The 27012-nt window shown below is 32.1% G+C and overlaps 1 protein-coding gene across 4 annotated transcripts in view; it reads right to left on the reverse strand.

The window, feature by feature from the left end:
* The window catches only part of LRRIQ1 (leucine rich repeats and IQ motif containing 1), a 96459-nt gene that overhangs the window by 63152 nt on the left and 6295 nt on the right, over positions 1-27012 (reverse strand). For all 4 annotated transcript variants that reach the window (XM_014072234.2, XM_087723388.1, XM_014072227.2 and 1 more), the window contains 9 exons: positions 25936-26053; positions 25272-25501; positions 22374-22448; positions 19531-20937; positions 18823-18975; positions 16742-16892; positions 11663-11856; positions 10482-10609; positions 1147-1220 (listed from right to left, as the gene is read on the reverse strand). In XM_014072234.2, coding sequence (XP_013927709.2) covers positions 1147-1220; positions 10482-10609; positions 11663-11856; positions 16742-16892; positions 18823-18975; positions 19531-20937; positions 22374-22448; positions 25272-25501; positions 25936-26053 — 2530 coding nt within the window. The remainder of the gene's footprint in view (positions 1-1146; positions 1221-10481; positions 10610-11662; positions 11857-16741; positions 16893-18822; positions 18976-19530; positions 20938-22373; positions 22449-25271; positions 25502-25935; positions 26054-27012) is intronic.

Below are 27012 nucleotides of genomic sequence, written 5' to 3' on the forward strand. Positions count from 1 at the left end.
TTTTGGTCAAAATTCAAAATGTAATAAATGACACTGGAGGATTCTAGATCCTAACATTCCATTATATAGTCTTCTTTTAAAAATCTGTTGGAATCCTAATTGTACATAAATGCTTTGAATACACCATTTATCTTTGAAATACTGAATGTTGCCCCTTCACACTCTTTCTTCAACTGACACATGTCATTCATCAAGTTTGAATTTTATATAATAAAAAAAAACATTATTTAATCTACATCAGAATGGATAATTAAACTTAGAAATAGGAATGGTCTTCTAAACTGAACAATAACATATATTTTAAGATGATTATGGGGTGAAGAATGAATTGTGGAATAATCAGAATAATTTCTTCCACTTTTAAAATATTCTTAAACAGTATTAAATTTTAACCTACATAATTATAGTTCACAATATACAAGGATTATTAGCAAATATGGAGTTAAAAAGGATTAAAAACCTTTGGCTCAAATCCTCTTAACTGTAAATATTAGACATTATAGAATACCAGTAGTCCTTGACTTAAAACCACAACTGGACCCAGACTTTTGGCTTTAAGTCATTGTGGTCAAAGGTTGAAGCACCCACATGACCAGACCTGACTTTTTCCAATTTGTTGACTTTTTTTATGGCGGTGGTTAAGAAATCATATAGCTATAAGTCATTAAACAAATCCATTATCTTGAATGGGTGTCTTTTGTCAGAACCATTAAAAAAAATCACAAATCATGATCACATGACTGCAGAATGCTGCAGCTCGTCATAAATGCAAGTCGGTTGTCAAATGCTCAAGAAGTGGTAATGTAGGAACACCACAATGTTTTATGATGGTTTGAAGTGTTTTACAGGCCATAAAGCACTCTTTCCAAGGCCTTAACTTCAAATGACCATTAAACAACTGATCATAAGTTAAGGACTACCAGTAAACATTGCCTTGGTTAAAGCTAACAGGAATGCTCACTGTTAAAAGATGAACAACATATGAATCTGGCTGCAAAACTGAACTTTATATATAACAGAAAGAGAAAAATTAGCTTTTAGTCTTTTTTTGATATACAGTATATCTTAGTATTCAAACTCACATATGGTTTATAATATGACATTGGAAACTGACATTATTTTTTCCCATTTATCTTGCAAACTTACCTAGTAAGCAGTTGTTGCTTATATTTAGTTTTTCCAATGACACATACGAACAAAGAGATACAAGTTGTGTCAAACTAGAAGAAAAAGAAGAAATAAACCAAGAGTTTTATAGACATTTGTGCTAAGCCTACCTTCTAGGAGCTGGCATATAACAGGCCAAATGTATCTAGAAGTTAGGTAAAGATTCATCATCTGTTACCAACTTATAAATTGCTTATTAACTGCCTTAAATTGTGGATATTTCCTTTAAGTAGCAAGGTAAAATTTTTCAAGGTGCCAGCAATTGGTAAGAGCTGCAGCTTTCAAATTAAGAAATGAATGATTTTCCTACAAATGAATAAAGGTGTTCCATAGACTAGAGGAAAATGTTCTTAACTAAAAAAAATAATAATGGCAAAGATTGAAATAATTTATTTACTTGAATAATTAGAACTAGTTTGAATGGCAAAATATGACAAAGTATCTTGTCTAGGTTTCTACACAGCGTCTTTCCTTATGTTGCCTTTTTAAAAATTCCACCAGGCAAAAAATAGAAATAGAAATAGGAAAGGAATGGAATGGAATAGAATAGAAATACAAAGATAGACAGATAAAGAGTTAGGGATAGATGTAGATCAATGGTTTACACACACACACACACACACACACACACACACAGGCACACACACAAACACTGCAATAATGTACTTTTTCTTCAAGGGATTTTTTAAAAACAATATAACATCCCATCCCCTTGTGTATTCTTAGTCTAAAAGATGAAAGAATTCATCTTTCCACCATCAAATACTATTGATTGGTTTCCTGATACTAAATGAGTAAATGGCTTCCCTGACATACTAGCATTTTTTAGGAAGACTCACAAAGTATAACTGATTCTTATGAAATAAAACTCCAATATACATTAATTTGATTAAATCTACCTTATGTCAGACAATTCCATTTGCCCATTTGCCTATTACTGGCAATAGTTCTTCAAAAAGTTTTAAATAAGCAAGTTAAAAACTAATCGTGTACTATTCATATTTGTCATATTAATACCACATATTTTACTTACCACTCAACTTTGAAAGCCATCTTATTCATCAATTCTATTTGATCTTGTATTTTTATATTTTTATCATCATCTTTCTTTTGTTTGTTCCTCTTAAAACCTGCTGATGTATCAAATTTTTAGTTTTCTTGATACATCAATTCCCTGTAAAAGATCTTCTAAAACCTTCACTAAGTCATTTGCAAAGTTTCTCAATTTGTAAGGTTTTTTTTAAAAAAATAATCTTTATGTTCATAATCCTTTCATCTTGTCTTATGTTTCAATTCAATATTTAAAGAAAAGAAGAGAGTATAATGGACAACCTTCTCTTGTTGAACTACTTAAGATCACTAGGGATTTTTTATTTCTATTGTGAAGTATAAATTTATTTTATCCATTTTATAAATTCTCTACAAAATTCATTTCTTCCAAAAGTTTGAATAGAAAGTCCAATTCAAATTGTCCAACTGGATACAATTAAGATGTTCAAAATATTCTAAAATATCTAGCACAATTCCAAATCATCTTTTAATTATTTTAGATAAAAACCCATATTATCTTCATGAATACATTCTTGTAACGTTATTTACAGTCTATCATCTAGGATCATTGTGAATAATTAAAAATAATTCAATAGCTATACTGGCCAAATCCTGTCACTTATTAATGTATTAATATTAATGCTAAATTTGCATCTTTCTAAATCATCTAAGTGTTGAGCATCTTTCCACCATTAAAATAAGATTAATCATATTTTGCAAAAGTTGCATAAATTTATCCTCAAAACATTTATCATAACAGAATATCATGCTGTTTATTCGAATCTCATCACATTTACTTTGATGGGAAATGCTTATCTTCACTGGACATTTCTTTATTTTTTTTTTCTTTTTAATCTCATCTAAAATAGTCTGTGTTTTCTCCGGGCTGTTCTTTTTAAAACTTTAAAATGAAGAATTAATGTAGTTATTACTAATAGCTATACAATATACGTTTAGTAAAAGTAATAATCAGTCAACAAAAGGCCTCAAACACACACACACACACACACACACACACACACACACACGTCCTTTTCTACTAGCCTACATATAGATTTCCAAGATATTTAATACAATATTGGTGAAGTAAATACGCATGTTTTTAATCTGTTCAACAACAAATATCTCCATATCTAGGTACCATAAGGCTTGAGCTCAGGATCACCTGAAGGGATGATGACAAGACTGAATAACTAAATTTAATTAAAGAGACACCTCCACACAACTAAATATAGAGTAGAATTGAATTAGCTTGGACAGGTACATAGTTTTGTTATGGCAGTTAATGCTATCCCTTTTAAGTGCACACCTAACTGAAAACGAATTATCAATAAGATAAAAACACTTTTAAAATGTTTAACCTGAGTACAAGATTTATAAATCTGGAGCACAGAAATCATGAATAAATGTAAAATCCAATTTATAGGAAAAAAGATAACAAAGAAAGCATCATAACAGATGGCAGTATCTATCTGACATTGACTAGTCTCCAAAAAACCAAATAGGGTTCAACATGGTTAGTATTTGGGTCGGCGAACACCAGGGCATTTCAGGGCTGAAGACAAAAATGTGTAGTTGAAAACTTACAAAGAACAAAATGTCAAATTGCTTCTATATTTTGCTAAGAAAACATTGTGGATAAAAGCATGATTAACACAGATGTATCTGTGTAATCTACATGGGCCAAGTTCAATTTAAAATAGCTGTAAAAATATAATACTACATAGCCGTAAAAATATATAATACGATATAAGAAAATTATATACCATTTATTTTCATTTGGCAAATCTATGGAAGAGAACTGCAACTAAAGAAAAACGCAAACTTCTCCAAAGAATAGTTATTCCAACAGGTTGCAAAGCAGATAAAGAAAAAGAGAGGAGACATTATATTGCTTCTTCAGCCACATTTGCCAGTCCCTCATTTGAAGTTTTCCATTCTGACACCTCCACAGGTTACTTGATTGTTTCTCACAGCAAATCATAATATGAATTATATTCATATTATGTGTTTGCTTTTGTTCATCCCACCCTCATCTTTTTCTTGTATATCAAGTCTTTTAATTTTAAGCCCAAATCTAGGCATTGTTATTATTCTAAGTAAGTTTTGTTAAAAATGGTACAACTTTTTCTTACCTCCAATTTGCAGAATACACATAAAGTTTAAAATCACTTTCTTTTGATTTTCTGCTAACCCTTCACTGATTTTCTCAGCAAAAATAACTCAGTAATGAATTATCTGCTTAAAATATATTTAAAATTCATTCTTATGGGTAATTGTGAATTCTGAAAAGTAGATTCTGGGAGGTGAGGCAAAATACTTTGCATATGATTTGCTATTTTAAACTAATATTTAGTTTTTATAAATGTTACTACATTCCCCAAATTTGTAAAGAGAGAAACTAATATAAATGGAAAACTATAATTATGGAAGATAGAAGCTTTTTGTAGAGGATAGATTGCAAGGCAATATTTGTGAGATGTTTCGATACAGGTCAATTTATTCTTTCTTTCCAAATGCTATATTTATTTTGCCAGAGTTAAAAATTGCAGTTTGACAGTTTATAATTTTGAACAGAACAATTAATGGTAATACTCAGCAATGTATTTAATGAAGGACATTCATTACTAAAAATTCAAATGATGGCTATAATGAATTATAGAGACTTAACTACTTGGAGCAGTTTGGCAGCGGACAACTCAAATTTTGATTTGACGCTGTTCCTAATCACTATTCAAACATATTTTATGGGGAGTGTACTACTTATTTGTAAAATAAGTATTGTCTATACAGTAAAATTATAGACCAAGATAAAATAGAAGAACTTAATTTGAATAACTATCTGCTTGGTAATTTCACATCATATATTACATTTTAGTAATGGCATTTAGAGTAGTATGATGTAGAAAACTCAATGGTTAACCTGTTTTTTAATATAAAATTCATATTGTGTGCTCTACCTTAAATAATAAGATCCTTTTCAGTTTGTCATTCTATAGTTTCCTTTTCACTGGCGGTCTTTGTCCTTTTCTTTTTTCTTTTAAAGGAAAATTCAAACCAGAAAAACAAAAGGCATTACAGAAAACTTAATACCACTTGACCTTGTCCCACTAGCCCTGGGCTTTAAAAGGATATAAATTACAAAGATGACACAAAACCAAAAAGATATTTTTAAAGAATCCAATAGCTTCCTTTTTCTGGTATCATTTAAACTCAAAGCACTCACAAAAACTGGACAGTTAGCAACACAAGTATAAAAAAAAGTAAAATTGAAATATACTTGAAATTACACATATGCAGAAGAGAAAAAAGAATGTTTCTTAAAGTCTACAATAAACATATTAAACATGCCCTGGATCCAAAATGCAATTACTGTTTGCCTGCTTGATACCAGCAGGTTTTCCATGATACCAACAGATTTTTCTTCCAAAGAGTGAAGTTAAAACATTAGATCTTTGAGATGAATAGAATTCTTTATTGGCCAAGTGTGGCCATGACTTGTTAGATTATTTATAATGATAGTATATTCATTTTAACAATGAATTAAAGATATATGAATAGAATAATTTATAAAATTTAAAAGGCAACAAACCTTTATTTTACAAAAAGGAATAAACTAAAATGTATTTTATTTTTTCTTTCACTTAACATATTTTTCAAAATATTCAGTAGGTAATATAACAATTCAAAAGAATATTTTAGTTCAAATTCTAAGAGATGCACATATGGTTAAGGGTTCAATGTTAGACCATTTTCAAAGTTGAAGATAAATCTCGCTGAACTTAATTTTAGTGAGATGCAGAATTATAGAATTGTAAGAGGCAATATTGCCCTTTGCCTCTATCCTCATAGAAACAAACAGCATTCCCAATAGAAGGCCATTGTTTCCTGAATGGTTCTCTCTGGTTAAGTGGTTTATGCTGAAATGAAGACTCTTCTTCCCAAATACTCAATCAAAATGAACATTCCTGCAACTTAAATATATATTTTATATAGAATACAGAATAAAGGAGAACAGATTGTGACCTTCTTTTGATAACTTTTCAGGTGTTGCATAGTATCAGAAAAGGGACCTTGGAGCTTGTACTGAATAGGTAATCCCACATTCACTGAGGAGAGCATGGCAAACCTTTCTCTTCTTCATTCAACCAGGCAACCAAACATAGCTGTGAAAGCCACATCTCTTTTGCAAGCTGGTGAGGAGGCTTGGTCAAAGCATTTCCTTTCTCCAGGAAGATAGGCAGTGCCAGTGGAAAAGTTGCCACAATTAGAAACTGCAACATGCACCTGAGCAGGAAATAGGCATGGCCAAGGTCATAGCCAGGAGGATCACCTACAAGTATTGTACTTTTCCTCCGGGCATCTCCCTGCTCAGCACAGGATCCACTAAAACAGCCCTATTTTACCCTGAGCGTACCTTGAAATAATTGCGTAAGAGTTGAAAAAAAAATGAAAACTTCACAACACAATTCACTTCTCACCTACACAATCATATTTTACAACATTTACAACAAAATGGCATGATAGCAACTGATAGCAATATTGTGCAGTAACTAAAGTTCAAAAAGCATTTTTACCTCAATGACAAAGAGAAAAGATACTCTGAAGCATTTTTAATAAATGGCCATTCACTTTGTGTTTGCAAACCTGGTTAAAGAGAATTCACAACTTCAAGTGGCAGCATGTTCTACTTACCAACAGCCAGAAATTTCCTCTCACATTCTAGCCTGTACCTTGTCCTTTGCACTTTTTACTAAAAGGTTTTGCTTCTATTCTTTTCTTCTTATATAATCACTCCCACTGTATTACAACATTTCATAATATTTAAAGAATGCTATCATATTCCACATCAGTCTTATCTGACTGACTCTACTGAATGCCTTTGATTTTATTTCATAAGAATTTATTTCTGAATAAAACTACTATTATTAGTATTAGTATCCTACTATTAGGGTTAAGGATGAGATTTTTCCATCTACTGGTGTCGTTGGAAAACCCGACAAATTCTCAATAGAAACATACACTGTATAACGGATCTACTCTTGCCCGACAAATGCTGACTTCTAAGAACTGCAGGCCACAAAGCACCAGATATATGGTAAGCTGTTAATGATCAGAATATATTCTGGTTCAGCCAAGGGGTAGCAGCAGTTATGCACATACTGTTTCAGTAACTGATAACAAGGCTAATTTAAAATGTTTATATATTACTTTCTCTAAGAAATAGTAATTTAAGTAATAGAATCTAATTTAAAAAATCTATGGGAATGCCAATCATTAAATATAGCGAGCACTATGAAAAATTGGTAACTAGTAATCAGGTGTCTGCAGAGGCAAGGGAGGGAAATGATCAGTATGGTGCCATTGTGATGCAAATCATGCCTCCTTTATATATCTATCACGGCATTATTTACATATATAAAGAGGTTAAACCTACATTAAGATGGTGTGAAACTATTTTTATCATATTGCCAAAAGTAATGGAGCTTGCAAATATAAATATAAACAATACAAAATTGTAAATCTATTTAATATGTATTATTCTAGTATGTTATTCATAAGAATTCTGAGGATCCATTGATTTTTTTAGCCCCAAGCTAGTTTAGCACAATTGTACAAAAAATTGAAAAGCATGGCATGCTGAAAGATAAGAATTAGGTTCTTCAATTAATTATCTGCACAGACAATCCTCAATGACTGAGAAACTCCAATGAAAAGATTCTGGTTTTTATTGACAAAAATTGATATATACAATTCTTATTTATGTATTGTTAACATATATTACCATTTAAGTAGAATCCTAGTTATTTCAGTCTTGCAAATTTAGAATGAACTGGAACCAACTGTAGCATTCAAAAGGATCATTTATTTGCTGGTTTGTACAGTATTTGGGGCCAGCAAGTAAACAAATAGATCACAGTTTAATATAATATGTAAATAGAACCATACACTTTTGAAACTATTTCCTATTTGGGAAAAAACCCTCTTGTATTGAGTTGTACAAGTAATTCTCAATTTTCTAACAATGATAGTGAGTCTAATGGGTGTATTGTCCAGTTGTTTGCATTTAAAATATATTTGGAATGTCAGCAATATTTAGGCATTACCAGTTGGATTATGATTATTAAACTTTCTTTGGCATATTAACTTTTAAAATGCATTTTTCCTAAACTAAAGATGAAGACTTGTTTTTATTTATCACTTGCAAATTTGATTTTTCCATTTGGATCTTTAATCTTAAGAAATATATGGATTCACAATCCTAACATTAATAAGGATTTCCTGCAATCAACAAAAGAGGAAAAGACAGTCAATGCACACTCTTGAGAAAAAAATCCCACAACTGTAGGATAAAAGCAAAGGAACAGCTTTTCTTTCAACAGCTTATTTCATTACATTTAATCCTTTCTGTAGAGAACATCCAATCACTTATGCCATAGACAAGCATATGGAGCTGCTTAGAACATAGTCATATTGATAAAGCAAGTACAAATATCAGCTACTGATATTATGTTTTTACTGCTTTAATCAGCATTTTGCTGATTCTGTCATCCATTCTAGCTATATCTACAGTCATGGCTATTCATTTTGTCCTCATTCTCACTTTTGCCTAAATGATTTATGTTAAAGATGTTGACACATAGAGCAGACTTAGGGGAAGTTTTTGCTACTAGAAATGTCAGCCAGATATCTGCTGAATGGTTATGACAAAGTGCTTCCTTCCACACAACAGGAAGTACTTCACCAGCTGTCAACTGTAACAAAGAGCATCAAAAAGAATGGTAAAGGGGGGGGGGGTATGAGAGAATTTCATGGACTGAAAAATATGTCAGCCTATAGTTTGGTAGTACAGCATATAATTTATATCCAGAAGATCCTAGGCTCAAGCTTTTATTTTTCCAACTTTAAAAGAAAGTCTGAAAAAGAAGATCTGGGAAATATCCTTGTCAGAAAAATGCATCCAGATCTGCTTCTTTTCTTCGAAGGATGTTTTGTTCAGGTCAGAAAAAAAATAAAATAGATAAAGTAAAGTTCAATAAAGTTCAATACAAAAAGCAATTTTTTTTAAAAAAATACCACTATATAAAACCCACCTCTTTCAAAGATTTTTGAAACTCAAACTGCAATCATATTCTGTTTGAGAATAAACCCTTTTGAATTCAATTTGATTTAATCCTATGCACATTTATCTGAAAGTAAGATACATTTTTCACAATTGCACCTCTGTCTGAATAGACAACTTAGATTTGTTCTGTGAATTTTCACAGAATGACAAAAGTTGTACTCCATCATCCATCATAGGTTTTTAGTAACAAAAATCAATTGAATGTAGAGTAGGTACAGTATCATTAATTTGTTTTAAAATGCAGTACATGAGAACATGTATTTTGAATACTACAGTGTTAAGGATTCTAAGTCTATAATAAAAGATTTGGGTGGACCCCATAACCCAACACAATTTTGGTTATGACATATTTATTAATTTAAATTATGGAAACCTGTTACAGTGATAAAGATGTAAATAAATGAAAAAGTAACACGAAACATGATTTATTTACCATAATAAAGATTTAATTTCTATAGGACTCCCTATTTAATCAAAACAGAATAGAATTTTTATTTTTTCAAATAAAAATTCAAGTGCTAAAATGTATTGTAGCTAAGTTATATTTCCAATGAAACCAGGACCAACTTCATATTTCTATTTTTATCAACAATATCTAGTTAATAAAAATCCAATTTTGCAATTTATTTCATTTTATAACAGGCAATTATATAGTGGCAGCTCAGATGTGGATTAAAGAAATCACTTAGTAATGGATATACCACATTGCTTTACTGTAGATGAGTTCCTTTACCACATTTCTTACTACTCAATTAGCTTTTATGATAGTTTAATATCTTGGTTAAACAGCTTTACATTTAACTTATCCAGTTGCCATTAGCAAAAAAAATAATTCTATACAAATGAAAAAGCAGACTACTCAGATCCTTTTGGTTTATATCAAAATCTGATATATCAGAGTTACAGTACACAAAGCTCCAAAAATAATTCAAAGCTAAGCATGATCTTCAGCCTACAATAAGTTGTATTTTCGTGCCTTATATACTAATAACTGAAATCCAGTGAAAGCTTATAACTTCATTCAAAGTAGGCTGCTAAGATGTCAATAACTTGCATTCCCATGCTGGCAGTTAGTGGAAAAATGTAGGGTACCAGACTCTTTTTTGGTAACTGCTTTCTGCCAAAAAATTAATTTTACCTGTTTTGTGAGATGAAAAGTATCTGTAGCAAAGGCAGCCAGTAGTCAGTAAGTTTTCCCAATCTGGATATGTTATTGTCTTCCAAGTATAATTCTCTTAGCAAAACATGATTTTCCAACTTGGGGAACTAAATATAAATTAGTAATTAATAAAACAATGCAAGAGTAGCTGAATATTTTTCCTCCATAAATAATCTTTATGTACTAATAGTTACTAGGGCAGTAATCCTAAATACTATTACAGCAAAAAGCTATCAAATTCATAATTTTGATTAAGTCTCTAATATAACGATGTGAGGAAATGGGAATGTATTCCATTATAATACCATTGTACTACTTACATCAAATTCCAGAGAACAGTTACGTTGATAATCAGAAGCATAATTTAGAGACATTTTAAAGTTTAAGCATGATGCAAGAACTAAATTTACTGAATCACTTCTATACAAAAGCTGAAATTCCTTCTCTCCAAGATACAAATTTCCAGCTACTACACATAGGAGAATATTCCTTATCTTCAAATATTTGCCACATTCATAACTTTTTCAGTAATCTGATATGCTTTTGACACTTAATCGAAAACAGAAATTGTATTTTAATTATACTGAAGAGCATGTAAGAACATTATCATATTGGCAATTTGTTATTTAGGCTTCTTTTTGCTTGCTGTGAAATACTCAAAACATGTATTTTAAAAAGTCAGTAAGTACTTCTGGCAACAGTAGCTAGTGAAAGGATAATTCACATACTGTGCACCTATTTGTGTTTCTCTTTATAGATTTATGTCACTGTGTCTGTAATATATATCTGTCCTCAATTCTTTTTACTCACATGTCTGCTTACATCATTACATCAACAAATACATATATTCACTCATACTTTTAACAGTGCTGCTGTAATATAAATCACAAGATAAAATGGAATTCTAAACTATAGATTCCTTTTGAAGTAAAATATGAAATGTTACTTGAAAAATGAAATTGTACAAATCCTTTCCCAGACAATAAAATACCCTCAATTTTTTTTAAAAAAATGTGTCCTCTTTTCTGAACAAGGGGTTTATCTAAAATGAAATTTATTATCCAAAAATAAAGAGTGCTTTTTGACAGTGTATTATTGGATTTACTCCTATACCCATTTTTTTAATTATTTAGTTTTACCGTATAACATCAAGTGTTTACCTCATTGAGATTATTTCCTTGTAACTTCAGAATCTGGAGAAGACCACAGTTTTCAATGCCTTCAATATGAGTGAGATGATTAAAGGAGCAATCTAGGTATAGCAGAGTTGGAGTAGCAGAGAGCCCTTTTGTACTGATCAATTGATTGTGATCCACAGCCAGTCGCTGGAGTTTTTTCAACGTCTCCAAGCCTCCTAAAAACAAAAAATCATATTGTATAACATATGGAAATTAATTGTATTTGATTAATTTATTCATAATGGTATACTATTTGGTTTTAATATTTTTTATAAAATATGCTTATAAAATAAAATACTGTCTTTCATACTATGATTATTATTCAGATTGTCTTGAAACCAGAAATATTAGCTTAGTACCTGCACACAATATATTTCATTTTCTATTTTTGAAATTATGTACCATTATATTATTCATGAAAAACAAATGCATTTCTTTAGAATTTATGTTTTGTCGCTCAACGAATTCTTATTCCACATTTCATGATTAAAACTTACCCAAACTGACAACAGTAAAGAATATCAGTTTGATTTTTGTTATCTGTACTTTGTCTGCATAAACCCTCCAGACAGGTACATCCTAATCACATTAGACTTGATGACTGAGCCTGACTACATGGGAAGAAATCTACCACACAGTCATTATATCACAAAACAATATAATGTATAGAACAAAAGGCATTTTATAATGGATGCTGAATGCTGAACAAAGAAAGAAGAAAAAACATTAAATGTTAATACAATAATAGTTAATATGTATTATTATCTAAGCATGTGCTGTAAAAATTACAAGGACTTTTCTTAATAGAGGAAAATATTTAAGCAAAAACTAAAATATTAACTTTCATATATTTTAATCTTGACCACTTTACTTATGAGGAAATAATTTTAGATGTGCTTCTGATTTTATCCCCCAAAATTGCACTTATCTTGTTGAATTGTCTGAAATGAAAATAGCTTTAGAAGCTAACCAACACCACCTAGTGGATTCATAAAATACAACAATAAAACAAAAATAATCATTTAGATTCGGTTTAATGATTTCATCTGAACTTCCAGTTTGAAACAAAAATGGAAATACAAATGCACATACACATACTTCCTGAGATGATATCACAACAAATACCTTCTTTCTATTCTAACATATTGGTTTGGATTTCTACACAAAATAGATACTCCTCAAAATACTCATTATGAAGATCAAACTATTATACATTATTGCAAATAATTAATAAAAGACATGGGAAACAAACTTTTCATTTTCCCCCAACACAAAATAAATTTGCCTTTCAAAATCATTAAACGGGGCTATTCTGCTATGTTACATTTGTTTTCTGTAACAAACAGCACAGAGAGCCTTTTGGGTGGATCTTCAGAAGGAAAATCTTGATCATCTTTGGTACTGATGAAAATCAGCTGATAAAATGTTATTTTGAAGATATTCAGTACTCTCACATCTATGGTATTTTTAAAAAATAATTCATTTGAAGTGCAGTTGATAGATTCATCACATTTCTTTAGAAATCTTTCAGAACAAATATGTTTTCTTAACAAACACATTTTTATCACTTTTCTAATGTCCTCTCATTAGTTTCACAGGATTTAGAAATAAAAGAAACACTAAAATTAGTTAGGGAATAAGATATTATTAAGCATTCAGAATTTCCAGTACTGTATAACTTTGGGAAATTCTATTGGATTTAGACATGAAAGAAGTGGATGTGATTCCATGTTTTCAAAAGAATCAATATATTTATGTGTAACATGAAATGTAAGTCACACAGCCTACCAATCAGACCTCTTCAAAGCAGCTGATGATGAAGGCAGAAAAGCAGAAACAAATTGGTTTTCTTCAAAATCTACTTTCTTAGTCAGACTCTTCTCATGTATAAGCATAGTGTTTTCATTATATATACAGACAGGACAAGAGGCTTTTACACTGTTGGCTGTGCAGGCTTCATAGCCAAGACACATTAATTTGTATTATGCCATTTTTGTATTAACCTTTCAGATACTCTACCTAAGGAAACCTATCCAAAACAAGAAATCCCTTAGAGCAGAACTGGCACTGAAGACAGATTGAATGTAGATTCCATCATTTCTCTTGGTCCATGTTGTTCATTTACGTTGGATTTCTGATTTTTGACATTTAATGAACACCAACATTCATTAGAAACTTGTGGCTACTAAAATGATGCCATTTTAACATGAATTGACCGTTTAAAATTTTTAAATGTAAAGCATCTGTCAAGATTAATATACTCACTAAAGTCTAGATTTTTTAATAACCATTGAACTCTATAGTCTTTCATATACTACAAAAATTTTTCTCATATAAAAAGGTTTTTTTATATGAGATACATTCAGATCTCATATTTGTCTAGCTTATTGCTTGTATTCTTTATAATCAGAATGTATTTGTGTTAAATATTCTTATGGTTGTATAATGTTGGGAAATCAGAGTTATAGCTATGAGGTGGGTGGCCATATAAATAATTTAAATAAATAATTAAACACATTGTTATAAATTTTCAACCTGAATTGTGTGAGCATTCCTGTGCAAGGTAAAAAGTTCCTTTACTGCTTATGAGACATTACACCCTTTATTATTGTTGTTCGAGTTGAATTTAACTTAAAAATAGTGCAATTAAAGATTAATGCAAAGATTAGCATGTATAAAGCAAAACAAAAACTGTTTGTTGATTGTTTGAGACACAAAATCATACTTTAAAATAAAAGATAGATACTGGGGCATAATGTCCATTTTGAAACATAGCTAAGTATCTCAAAAGATTAAACCAAAATAAGATGGCACGCATCAAGAAAAAAAGTTACACTTATGCATGTTAGGTTTGTTCTATTTGGTGTTTGACATGAGATGTGAATGCTTTTCCTGAATTTTATATCTGTTGCATATCTGTTCAATTTATCTGTGGAGTTTTTATTTTATTTTTGTGGGATGATACAGATAGTATCCCAATTGTGACTGATTATACAGTATCTACATTGACAGATTTATACTAACAATTCAGATATAGAGGTTGTTGTCGATTTACAACCATTCACTTAGTGATCATGCAAAGTTACAATGGTGCTGAAAAAGCGACTTATGAACGGTTTTCAGACTAACATACTGCAGAATCCCCATGGTCACATGTTCAAAATTTGGGCAGTTTACAATTGGCATATATTTATTTACAACAGTTCCACTGTCCCAGGGTCATGTGATCACAATTTGCAACCTTCCATCAAGCAAAGTCAAGTGGGGGGGAGGAAGCCTGACGATTTATTTAACGATTGCAATGATTTGCTTAACAACTATGGCAAAATGATCGCAAAATGGGGCACAATTCACTTAACAATTCTCTTGTTTAGCAATGGAAATTTTGGGCTCCATTGTGGTCATAAGCCAAGGACTTTTTAGATTTAGTATTCTATATGATCAAAAAGGACTCAAAGCTGGAATCAGATATTTTCAATAGTTGTCATTAAAGTCCCAAACATGCAGATTGTATGAGACCCTACATTACCTAGTGGTAGGGAACAAAAACATTACAGAAAGACAGGAATGGGTAGGACAGGAATTACTTTCAGTCAATGCCACAGTCATTAGAGGTCAGGCAGCATATAAGTTTAAATAATAATATTTATCTATCAGAGGTCCTCGGGGAGGACTCAGTAGATAAATAAAAATGCCAAATCCAGTCTACATATCTGGATACCTATGCAATCAACCATAATAATAAAGTAATTCCTTCTTCCTCCTCTTTCTCTTCCTCCTCCTCGTCCTCCTCCTCGTCCTCCTCCTCCTCCACCACCACCACCACCACCACCACCATCACCACTTCCTCCTTCTCCTTGAATATTTAAGACAGTTGATGTGAATATGTGAATGGACTAGTTATGTCAAGGGTGTCAAACTGGTGACCTATGGGCTGGATGTTTAACACACAGGCCACACCCACCCCAGCTCTGTGAAGGGGAAAACATCGCAATACGTCATGTGACAGCAATGTGACATGGCAAGTTTGACACCCATGAGTTATGTGACCACACTGAAAACTATTGTTTCTTTAACTATATCGTCTCTGGATCTTTTCCATATTGTATTGATGAATAGCACACAATAATTGAAGAAGATATTTGCTAGTTAATTCTTTAAAAAAAACTTATTGCAATATAAGTGTGCAACTGCTTGGCTTCAAATGCTGATGATTTCAGCTAGTATATTTCCTGATCATTAGTCAAGCTGGATGGGAATATTGTAAGAAGAATTCTACCATCTGAAGGATCATAAGATGCCCAGTAGATAATACATTCAGTCCCATTTAAAATCTAAATTGGTCCATAGGTATATACTCTAAAGAAAGAACAGAACAGAACAGAATAACAGGGTTGGAAGGGACCTTGGAGGTCTTCTAGTTCAACTCCCTGCTCAGGCAGGAAACCCTATACCATCTTAGACAAATGGTTGTCCAATGTCTTCTTAAAAACTTCCAATATTGGAGCACCCATAACTTCTGGAGGAAATTTTTCCTCTGATTAATTGTTCTAACTGTCAGGAAATTTTTCCTTAGTTCTAGGATGCTTCCCTCCTTGTTTAAATAGATATTAGATAATATATTAAATAGTAATAATAGTCTGTAGCTATGAACAAACTAATTTCCATATTCTGTTTTCCTTTAACAGATCTTATAAACAAAATCTACTATGTTTATTAAGCTACCAAACATATGGACTACATCCAAAATCTATGTGGCAGAATAGAGATCCTCTACCAAAACTACTTAGATTTCCTGTAATATTACATGCAAACCTTTCTTCCTTCATCATAATAAATTATTAATTTGGAGAAATTCATGACCAAACTTGAGAACTCAGTATCATTAAATCAACCCTACCTATTCAATGTATATGTCTTTTAAAAAAAGATATACTACAGAATATACAGATTTCAGGAAATAGGAGGAATTAATTTTTCCTAAAACAGAAAATATTTTATTATTTACATGAATTAATATGCTAAAGGTTGCAGCTGTATTATTTATAATTAGTATCTTACCAATGCGAGTTATTTTATTATAGGAAAGTTCAAGATTCAAGAGATTACTGCAGCCATATAAACCATGAAGTGATGAAATATTATTTTTGTTCAGAATTAGAATGCAGAGATTTTCTAGATTCTCACAATTAATCATCTGAATGTTGTTCTCCTATTGGGGGAGGGGGGAACAAAGCAAAACAAAGACATAAAAACAGACTGATTTTTTCCTTTGAATTTCAAGATTAAAAAAAACGCATTCTGTTTTAATCCCATGTGCATATGCTCAGAATTAAATCTCATTAAGTATAATTTATTTATATATTATAAATATATACTTAATTTCCATATCATATTTTGTCAGCTGGTTTGATACTTGGAATTGACTCCCACTTGAATAACATTTAGAATTAGGATGAGAGTTTCTAATTTATAATGAAAAAAATGAAATGCCATTAAAATCAGGCTGATTATAGTAATAGTCTTAAAGTAATATTTAGGTACAGTAGTATGTCATTCAGAACTGCATTACTTTCTTGTTAAACATTCATCTCAAATTAGAACACTCATGCAAACTTATCTAAGTTTCCAGCCATAATGTTCACATTTCAAATGTATTTAAATATATTCAAATATTGATTGCTGCAGGCTTTAATGTATCAAAATATCTGGACAAGTACTATTGTTTTATTGTGCAACTGTGAGTCCTTTCTCAAATATTTATGGGGAAAATGCTATGAATTATAGGACGATTACATTTTAAATGCTTCATAAAATTCTTCTCACATCTGATCATTTTAAGCTATAAAAATTACACTATTTCCATTACCCCAACATTTAATATGTATCTGTAGTTTTCAAACAATAAGTAATAAAACATAAAATCAAAGTAGCATATAGAGCATGGCTTTTAGCATGCTTTCTATCCTCTTAGTAATATCTTTGCTCTATGTCATGTCACTGGGAGGAAGTGACATGACACAGAAATTGCTACATTTTGAGTCACTGTCCGATTGTTTTTTTTCATAGGAATGAAGGAATAGAGGAATCATCTGGATTATTTCTTTCTCCGCTGCCTACAATTTAATCCATTCTTTTTCCATCTGAAAAAGAAACCTCATCCAAGATGTAATTCACTAGACACTCTGACAGCATTCTCTAGAGCCATAGACTGATTCAATTCAGCATCCAGTGCATTTGAAAACTTCAAACTGGTAGAAGAAATCATAGTCACATTCCACTTTTGTTCCCAGCAGCCAGTATTTTAAGGCATGTTGCAATAAACATTACTGATTTGTTTCAGTTCAGACAACAAGAATAATTTAATGATAGGAGGCAGGATGTAAAGTCATGTTTACATAAATCCCCCTTTTGGGCTGAAGTATTAATGTTTTAATTAAAGATTCTCACAGTAAGCTTGGGAACATTTCTGGTTTGTTATCACCAAAATTACATAGAACATTATTCTCCAGTTCAGGGGAAATGATTTGGATAGAGGAAGAGAAAGCATGATGTCACAGCTAATTCTCGGTTTCTAAGTTTAATAGAAAAGTGAGCCTTGTAATCTTTTCAAACATTGAGAAAAATGGGAGATCTGCACACTAGATAGCATTACAGCTTCTCAAATTATGCATATTTGAAAGCATGCTTTAAAATATAATTGCTGGGAATATTAGTAGTTATATTCATAAATACTACCAAATTTCATTTTACCTGGAAACCATTTAGAGATGATAATTCTCTACATGGATTTAAAGTACCCCAAAGTTGTTCATGGCTGCCTTTTCTAATTTTTATTTGATACTGAGGAATGTATTAAATTGCTAAATTGATACAATCTTTGAACATTATTATTCATCTTTATGCAGCTTATAAAACTCTTTTATTTCTTTTCACCCCTTTCTTGCTCTTCTTTTCTGATTTTTCTTCTTTTTCTTGGATGCACTTTTAAATATATATCAAAATGAAACAAAAATATAAAAAATTAATTCTAATTCAGTTACAGTCTGCAAACATCACATTTACCTCTCAATCACTATAGTTGGAAGAGATGGTTACAACTTAAAATAGTTCACTTCTACATACGGTAAAATACACGGTACCTCTACATCTATGTATTTCAAATCCTTGCAGTTGCTGAGTCCTTCCAAGGCAAGTAATCCACAGCGTTTAAGGCTCAAGAACTGAAGCCTTGCACATTGTGATAAAGTGGACAGGCTGCAACCAGGCAAATCTTGAAAGTTAACCGTGGTCACCTATATGTATCCAATAAGAAATAAATACATTTTGATAACATTTGAATTGGACAGCAATAAAAATGGCAATTCTACATAGCTGAACATTTTTTTTTAACAAACAGCTAGGAAAAATTCAAAACCGTACTTGTGGAAAAATTATTTCTAATCTTGATCAAGCAGACAATACTATTCAAAACACATGAAATTACATTTATACCAAGCCAGTTGCCTGCCTAACTGAATATTACCCACTCCTGAGTTGTGAAATCTATCTTTAATCACTAATTCAAGCACTCATTTCTACACGGTTAATGATATATTCCTATGAAAGCATGCTGCTTGCCAGCTTAGGATATTCAGCAATCAAATAGGATTCTGATCCCACTTACTGAAAACTGTTTTTTACTGAGTGCAAGAATTTCTCCTGGACATTAAATGGGGGATTGTGGGCCTTCCTGCAGATTAAAATGTGCATAACTTTCAGGTAACAACTAGAACAACTTTTAAAAGTCACTATACATAAATACTAACAGTATTTACAGGGCATTGGATAGATTTCTAGCATTGATTTACCTGTTGTAGAGAACTCCAAGGGCCTGCCTGAATTATCATAGTAGCACTCAATGGAGGCATCTGGTCAAATGAGCATTTCCGTGGTTTGCTTCTTTCAACCATTTTCTTTGCCTGGTGTTCCTGATAAACTCTGGACCAAGATTTATATGTTTTCATCCAAGCTAGTCTTTTAGCTTCAACAAAATCAGATACAAGTGGTTGTTCAAATAAATTCTTCGAGTTATCACCTTTGGCCCATTGATTATTAACCTCCTCATGAATTTCTTTTGGAGCAAAATCTATTTTACTATTTTCCGAAGCAGAAGATCTGGCTATTTTTCCAGTGTCCCCAGAATCTAACTGAACATGAAGGTAGTGAATGATACTTTCTTGATTACCGGTAACTATTGCACTGGTTTCAAAACTAAGAACATTTGTATTGCTATCTTGCTGACATTCTGCAGTTTCTAAAGATTTTTTTACATTATTCTCCATTGATTCTTCATTATTTATCTCAATATGTTCTTGTCTTCCTGATTTTAACTCTTCATCTTTACTTCTCTCAATATCATTCCATAATTTATCATTCTTTAGTTCATGCATTTCTTGTTCATTTTGTTCTTTGTTTTGGTCTGGTGTTTGTTTTAAATATTTCTTTTCCATAATTAGAATTTTTGGGTCACTATTATCTTCTTGTTCTTTTAACTTTTTAGTTTCTTTTTCTTTATTTGTTATGTCTAAAGCTTTATTTATACTTGAGGGTTCTAGTATTATTGCAGCTCTCCTTTCCTTTTTGACATTTACATTTTCAAAAGTTTTACTTTCCTCTTCTGGTTCTATTTTGTTAGCTGCATTTTCAAGTTCATCTCCTTTCTGGATTCTTTCACTTGTGTTCTCAACTTCCTTTTCTATTTCTTGCTCTTTCTTAGTTGTTTGTTCTGTATCTTCAGTTATATCTAGAGATTCAGTATTCTTTGTTGTCGTAAATTCTACTTTGTTTTTTTCTTCATTTTTCAATTCTCCAATAATTAAATCTCGCTGAAGTCGCACAATTTCTTTCTTTTTTTCATATTCTTCATGTCTTCTCATCTTCTCCTCATTTTCTTTCTTCTCTTTCTCCTCTCTCCTCTTTTTTTCTTCCTTCTTTTCTTTCATTTTTTCTAAAGCCCTCCTTTTCCATCTTTCCTCCTTTTCTTTCATTTCCTTTTCCATTATTTCTTTCATTTCTCTTTTCTTTTCTCGTTCTTCTCTCTTTTTTTTCAAGACAGGACCAAATCTTTTGTTCACCACGAAAGCTCTAAATGTTGTCTGAATTTTTATAGCTGCATTATTCTGCTGTTCCACCAATTGTTGTCTTTCTTTTGCTTTCTGTTCTTCAAAGGCTTTTTTTTCTTCTTCTATTTGTGTGTGTAATTTCATAATGAATTCCTGTATTCCAACAAGACAAGACGCTTTTATAAGAAATATCACAGCTATAAACTGGATTTCTACACATCAACACTATTTCTATGATGAATTTACATATCTGCAAATCTCATTTGATTCTTGAAGATAAAATTTTTTAGAGTTTTCTATGTATTTCATATGGACACATTACTTTCTGTTTATATTCCAAGTTTGCCATTTATATTCTAATATTATATTGCATTCTTGACTTTCCACTCGACATTCCTCTGGAATGGTGCTCCTCCCAAGATCAAACAGCCCCCAACTTGGTGGTGTTTCAAAGAGGCCTGAAGTCCTGGCTCCTTACCCAAGCCATTGGTGATTGAAGCCTACTTTTAACTTGGGTTGTTTTCTCATTTCTACCCAGTTTGTTATTCTGCTATTTCTCTCCCACCTTTGGTTTCTTGTAATTTTCATGATGAGATTTGTAAACCACCTAGAGTCAATAGGAGTTGGGCAGCATATAAACTTAATTAATGATAAAAAATAGTCAAAATGTATAACTGGGCCAATACTATTTCTAAAAAAACAAATCATTCTTGATATTAGGTGGATTTTATCAGCTTCTTAGTTATTTTATGGTATAAAGGAAACTGTGGCAAATGATCAGCATTTATTTTAACTTTATGTTCTTGCCTCTTCCCTATTCTGTACTGATTATTTGGATTTGAACTCTTCTCTGGTTTTTGATTTAATGGAATTACTAAAAGAAATTCTATTTAGCCTTGACCTTACCTTTTTAAATTCAGCCAAATTTTTCATGGAGAAGGGGAGAGTAGCAGCATGATTTTTTAAAAAAATTACATTCAGGCTAACCAAACAGTCACTGATACAGCTTCTCCAAGACTATCATGCCACATGTTGAAAATGCATAAAATTGTAACATTAAGAATAATTGGTATGGTATAGAGGTTTATTTTCAGGTGAAAAAAGAAGCAGCTCCATATTTTTATAAAAGTGAAAATGGCACATCTTTTTTCAAATACTGAAATATTATTTAAATATTTTAGGCTTTCACATTATAACCAAAAAGATTTGGAGAAAAGGATACTGATGTGGACACTCTTTTTCTAATATGTTCTGATTCATACCCTTGAATTTTCAGTTCATCATCAAACCATCATACCTACAAATCAGATTCTACATTGAATTTGAAATTCTTATTGCCATTTACCCTATGATTTGCAGAAACCAGTTTACTATATTCTTATAATAGTAAACCACAATTTGCTGAGAATCATACAAATAGCAAAGAAAGGAAGTGTGCAAGGAAGGTGGAGTCTATACGTTCATCATATGATTTAATTTACCAAATCATTCAAAGTTTGATTTTAGCACAACCTATAAGCTAAACCATAAAGATTGTAGGGATGCATGTCCCATATAAGTAGTTGGGAACATTCCTGAATCTACATTACCTCATGTTCTTTCAGTTGTTCTTTCCAAGTCTGCTCTTCCTTCAGCACTTCCTCTTCCATCACAGTCTGTTGTTTCTGTACAGAGTATAGACTTTTGTTGTCATTATTTAAATTAATATTGGATTTTAATTATTCTTTGGAATAATACATTATGCGGTCCCACTACAGTGGAATATTTTTATTTCCATTGATTTCAAGAGAAGAAAAATAACATTTCCTCTTTTCCATACCAAAATCATATTGAAATATCAGAATTATATTTAGTGTATGTATGTATGTATGTATGTATGTGTGTGTGTGTGTATATATATATATATGTAGGTCGGTCTTTGGTTATTCGGGTTTTCTTCCGCATAAAATTGGAAGTGTCTTTGCAACGTTTCAATGAAGTCTTATTCATCATCTTCAGGCTGGTTTACTCGGTATCGTGCTTCCAGAAAGCACATGAAGCAGACTGACACCACCCATGAAGACCTGGCACGACCACAAACACAAAGCCAAACCACAGCAATGCAGCTCACCAGCTCAAGTCCCCTGGCAACTCAGACTAAGCTGAACATAAAACCCCCAACCAATCAGAACACACCTCCACCCAATCAGAACACAGCCAGGCTCCTAACCAATCAGCTCACACCCCCACTAGAAGTTAAAAGGAAGAAACAGCTACAATCTCACATTGCTCCTGGAAGCACGATACCGAGTAAACCAGCCTGAAGATGACGAATGAGACTTCGTCGAAACGTCGCAAAGACACTTCCAATTTTACGAGGGAGAAAACCCAAATAACCAAAGACCTACATACAAACATCCGCAAAACCTCAGAAAACATATATATGGGTGTAGGTATGCTAGTCTTGTTGTATTTGGGTCTTTTCCCGTGTAAGATTGAGATTGTCTTGGCATCGTTTTGGCGAGGTCTCACTTGCCATCTTCAGGCTGGTGTTTTGGGGCAGCTGTGATCACACTTCAAGCCCAAAACACCAGCCTCAAGATGGCGAGTGGAACCTCACCGAAATGTTGCCAAGACAATCTCAATCTTACACGGGAAGAGACCCGAATACAACAAGACCAGCATATTTATGTTCAAAGGCATTTACAGATAGCAAATGGTACTTCAAATGGAGAAACTGCAATTTCCAGAATATTTAAATGCATATCCATCAGTTCTTTGTTATTCAGTCACCAAGTCATGTCCAACTCTTTGTGACCCCATCGATCAGATCAGATCTCTACAAATATATTTATGCCATTATACAAAATGAGATGGAAAAGAATCGAAAGTGACAGAAAATAAAGTTTGTATAATCTAATATCCTTCCAGAAAATCTTTTTATGCCATCCAAAGTCACTATTGTGAGATAGGCAAATAAATAAATCTAGTTCCTGGCTGTTAATATTTCAAGTAACATTTCTGAAAACTATGTTCTGATTGGTGAAGTTACCAAAGATAAATAAGATTCTTTTTGTACTTATCAAAAAGGTGGTTGCTTTTAAAAATCATTTGAGAGTAAAATTGCACTATATAGGTTAAGTATTGGACTATGAGCAGGGAGACCCAAGATTTATATCACTCTCAGACACTGAAGTTTATTGGGTGACTGTGGGCCAGTCATTTTCACTCAACCCAAAGTTGTAGGGAAAATAGGAGGAGCTCAATATCTTGAATTTATGAGGTCAGTATTATAAAAGGTAGTTCAGTATTAAAATAAATAAATAAAGTTAATGTTGACAAATAATATTTAATCAGTGATTAACACATTAGAAAGAATCAAAACCCACATATGTTACATGCAGGACTTGCTACTAAGAGTATCCTCAATGTATTGTGTTGATCCTTATGAAGCTAAATTGGTAATACAGATAGTCCTTGACTTACAATCATTTGTTTAGTACTGTTCAAAGTTACAACGACACTGAAAACAGTGACTTATGACTGTTTTTCACACTTACAAATGTTGCAGCATCCCTACAATGATGTAATCAAAATACAGCTGCTTTGCAATTGGCATGTATTTATGATAGTTGCAGTGTCCCTGGTCATGTGTCCTGGGTCATGAGGACCCAGATTGTTGGGGGCAATATGCTAACTCTGTAAAAACCGCTTTGAGAGGGCTGTAAAAGCACTATGAAGTGGTACATATCTAACTGCTATGCTTTTGCTATGTGATCCCCTTTTGAGACCTTCTGACAGGCTAAGTCAATGGGGAAGCCGGACTCACTTAAAAACAATGTTACTAACTTAACAACTCCAGTCATTCACTGTGGCAATAAAGGTTGTAAATTGAGGCAAAACTCACTTAACAACTGCCTTACTTAGCAATGGAAATTTGGGACTCAATTGTGGTCGTAAGTCAAGGACTACCTATATCTACATATATGTGGTAGAATGTGGGCCAGAGTCCCAGTAGTGAGAGGCTCTTCCCCCCACAAGCAAAGAGACAAACAGGCCTGGAATTTTTGATATGCCTAAAGAGAGAAGTTCTATTCCCCTCAGCAGTTTGCAGGGTATATCTAGTAGTTATTCAGATAGCTGCTTTAGTCTGCAAGATATCTGTCTACAGGCAAGTAACAATAAAGAAACTACTTTGAAGCAACTGTTTGTGTTGTTCTTGGTTCCTTGGGTCTGACAATACGGGAACAAGTTGTTGTCAGGCTCAAGAAATAAAAAAAAAACTTGCAAGAATAAAAACCTAAAGGGATAAATATCTTCAAAATTCCAAAGAGGACTGAACATGCTCAGCTGGTAGAGAATCTGACTGTTCAATAACATAACAGGAAATAAAAGAGATATATTCTGAAAGGAGCACTTCCCATGGTAATAGTTCATTGCAAAATCCAGTTGCTGTAGTTTGTATAATATGACCTGTAAGTATTGTTACTTTATCCTAAATATATTACCGCATTAAACATTTCTAAGTTCAGCCGTTCATTTTCAAGTTCTTCTTGACGTAGTTGTCGTCTTTTCTCCTCTTCTTTATTTTGAGAGATTTCCATGTCCTTCTTAGCTTTCAATTGATTCATTTTTTCTTTCAATAGTACTTTTTGCTCTTCCAACCAATACTGATACTCCTGCTTGCACCTTTCTTCAACTTCTTGGAAACTAAAGTTGATAGGTATGTCATTGGCATCTAAAAGAATACATATATACATAAATGTATGATTTTCAGTAAAATTATATCATTAATTCATGATGATTTTAAGGGATTTGCATGCATTAAAATAAAGAGACATTTTTATCTGTGTTAATACATTTTAATACTCCCCTAAAGGCTCCATTAGAGTTGCCTTAGACCACAAGATGAGTGGCAAATAAATTTGACAATATAATAATCATTTGCAATACTAAATAGATTTAAATTTAATAAAGAAATAAACTTAAAAATAAATTAGGATAGTGAACTTGGGGTCCACTATTTCATCAAAGTGCTTGGGGGTAAAAGTAGCCTTTGGAGACCTGAAAGAAAGAAAGGAAGGAAGGAACGAAGGAGGAAAGGAAGGAGTTCCTTAATTCTGATTTAAGACAAATTTAATGCAATTAAAACTTGATTGCATGTTTGGTTACCTGTTAAAGAATAGCCATCAGCTATATTTTTAGAAGAAATATCCTGATCAGTTTTTAACTCAATAGTACTTTCTGATAACTCACTCATCTGCTCCTCATCTTCTATTTCAGACAATACCTAAAAACCAGCAAATATTTTGAACCTTAAAATTATGAAACCTCAGTACTACATAAAATTATTTTTATTGTTTAGAAAATAAAAAACCGGGGCATTTTTTATTATGAAAGAAAACTTCTATAGCATTTGTATCAACCACAATCCAAATATGTTTGTACAAAGAGCTGTTAGAAAAGTTGTCTGGTAGAAAAAACAGCAGGATTCAGCTTCCTTATTCTTCTTTGTGAATTGCTGGCCAGAGATACCATTAATTTTCTCACAGGGACTTTTGTGTGCAACCTCAACAGTTGGATCTGCATAGGCAGTGAGGCATAGGTTTGCATTTAAGACTTCTTAGTCAGTTAGTGTCATCTGATTAATGAAGATTTATTCAAACATATAAATGTAAAAATGCCACCAAAACATTTATGGTCTGACACGATACATTATACTGCCAAAATTTATCTTTTCTCTTTCTTTTTTTCTGAATAGAAAAAATATAATCTGTCATGTTTATTAACCAAAAGTAATGCAATTACATTTTTTAAAATAAATATTGCTGAAACAAAATAATTATAAGGCGCTGATGTAAATGTATACATATTTTCTCTCACAGAAAAAAATATAAATGAATGTGGAATCCTATACATCTGATTCGGAAGTAAGCCACATTAAACATGTAGCTAATCCAGGCTAAAAAAATCACAACAGGGCTTGTTGGTGGTTGGTAGACATTTGGTTGCTAAGTGTCACATCAGAATTTTGGGAGAGGCTGAAGCATCTATGAAACATGTTGGTAGGACTGGGTTTTAGATTGGAGTGTTAGGGCATCATTAGCTTTTTAACTCTTTTACATGTATTTTACCCCTTGTAAAATTATTTTCTCCTGCATTTCATACTAAAAATGACAGGAAATTATAACTTTCAGCAGCCATGAACAAAGAGGTTCTGGGGACTACTAAAAAGGACACAGAGGTCAC

The sequence above is a fragment of the Thamnophis sirtalis genome, unplaced genomic scaffold (genome assembly GCF_051295495.1).
Source record: "Thamnophis sirtalis isolate CommonGarterSnake01/CBP01778 unplaced genomic scaffold, rThaSir2_p1.2 scaffold_9, whole genome shotgun sequence".
Lineage (NCBI taxonomy): Eukaryota > Metazoa > Chordata > Lepidosauria > Squamata > Natricidae > Thamnophis > Thamnophis sirtalis.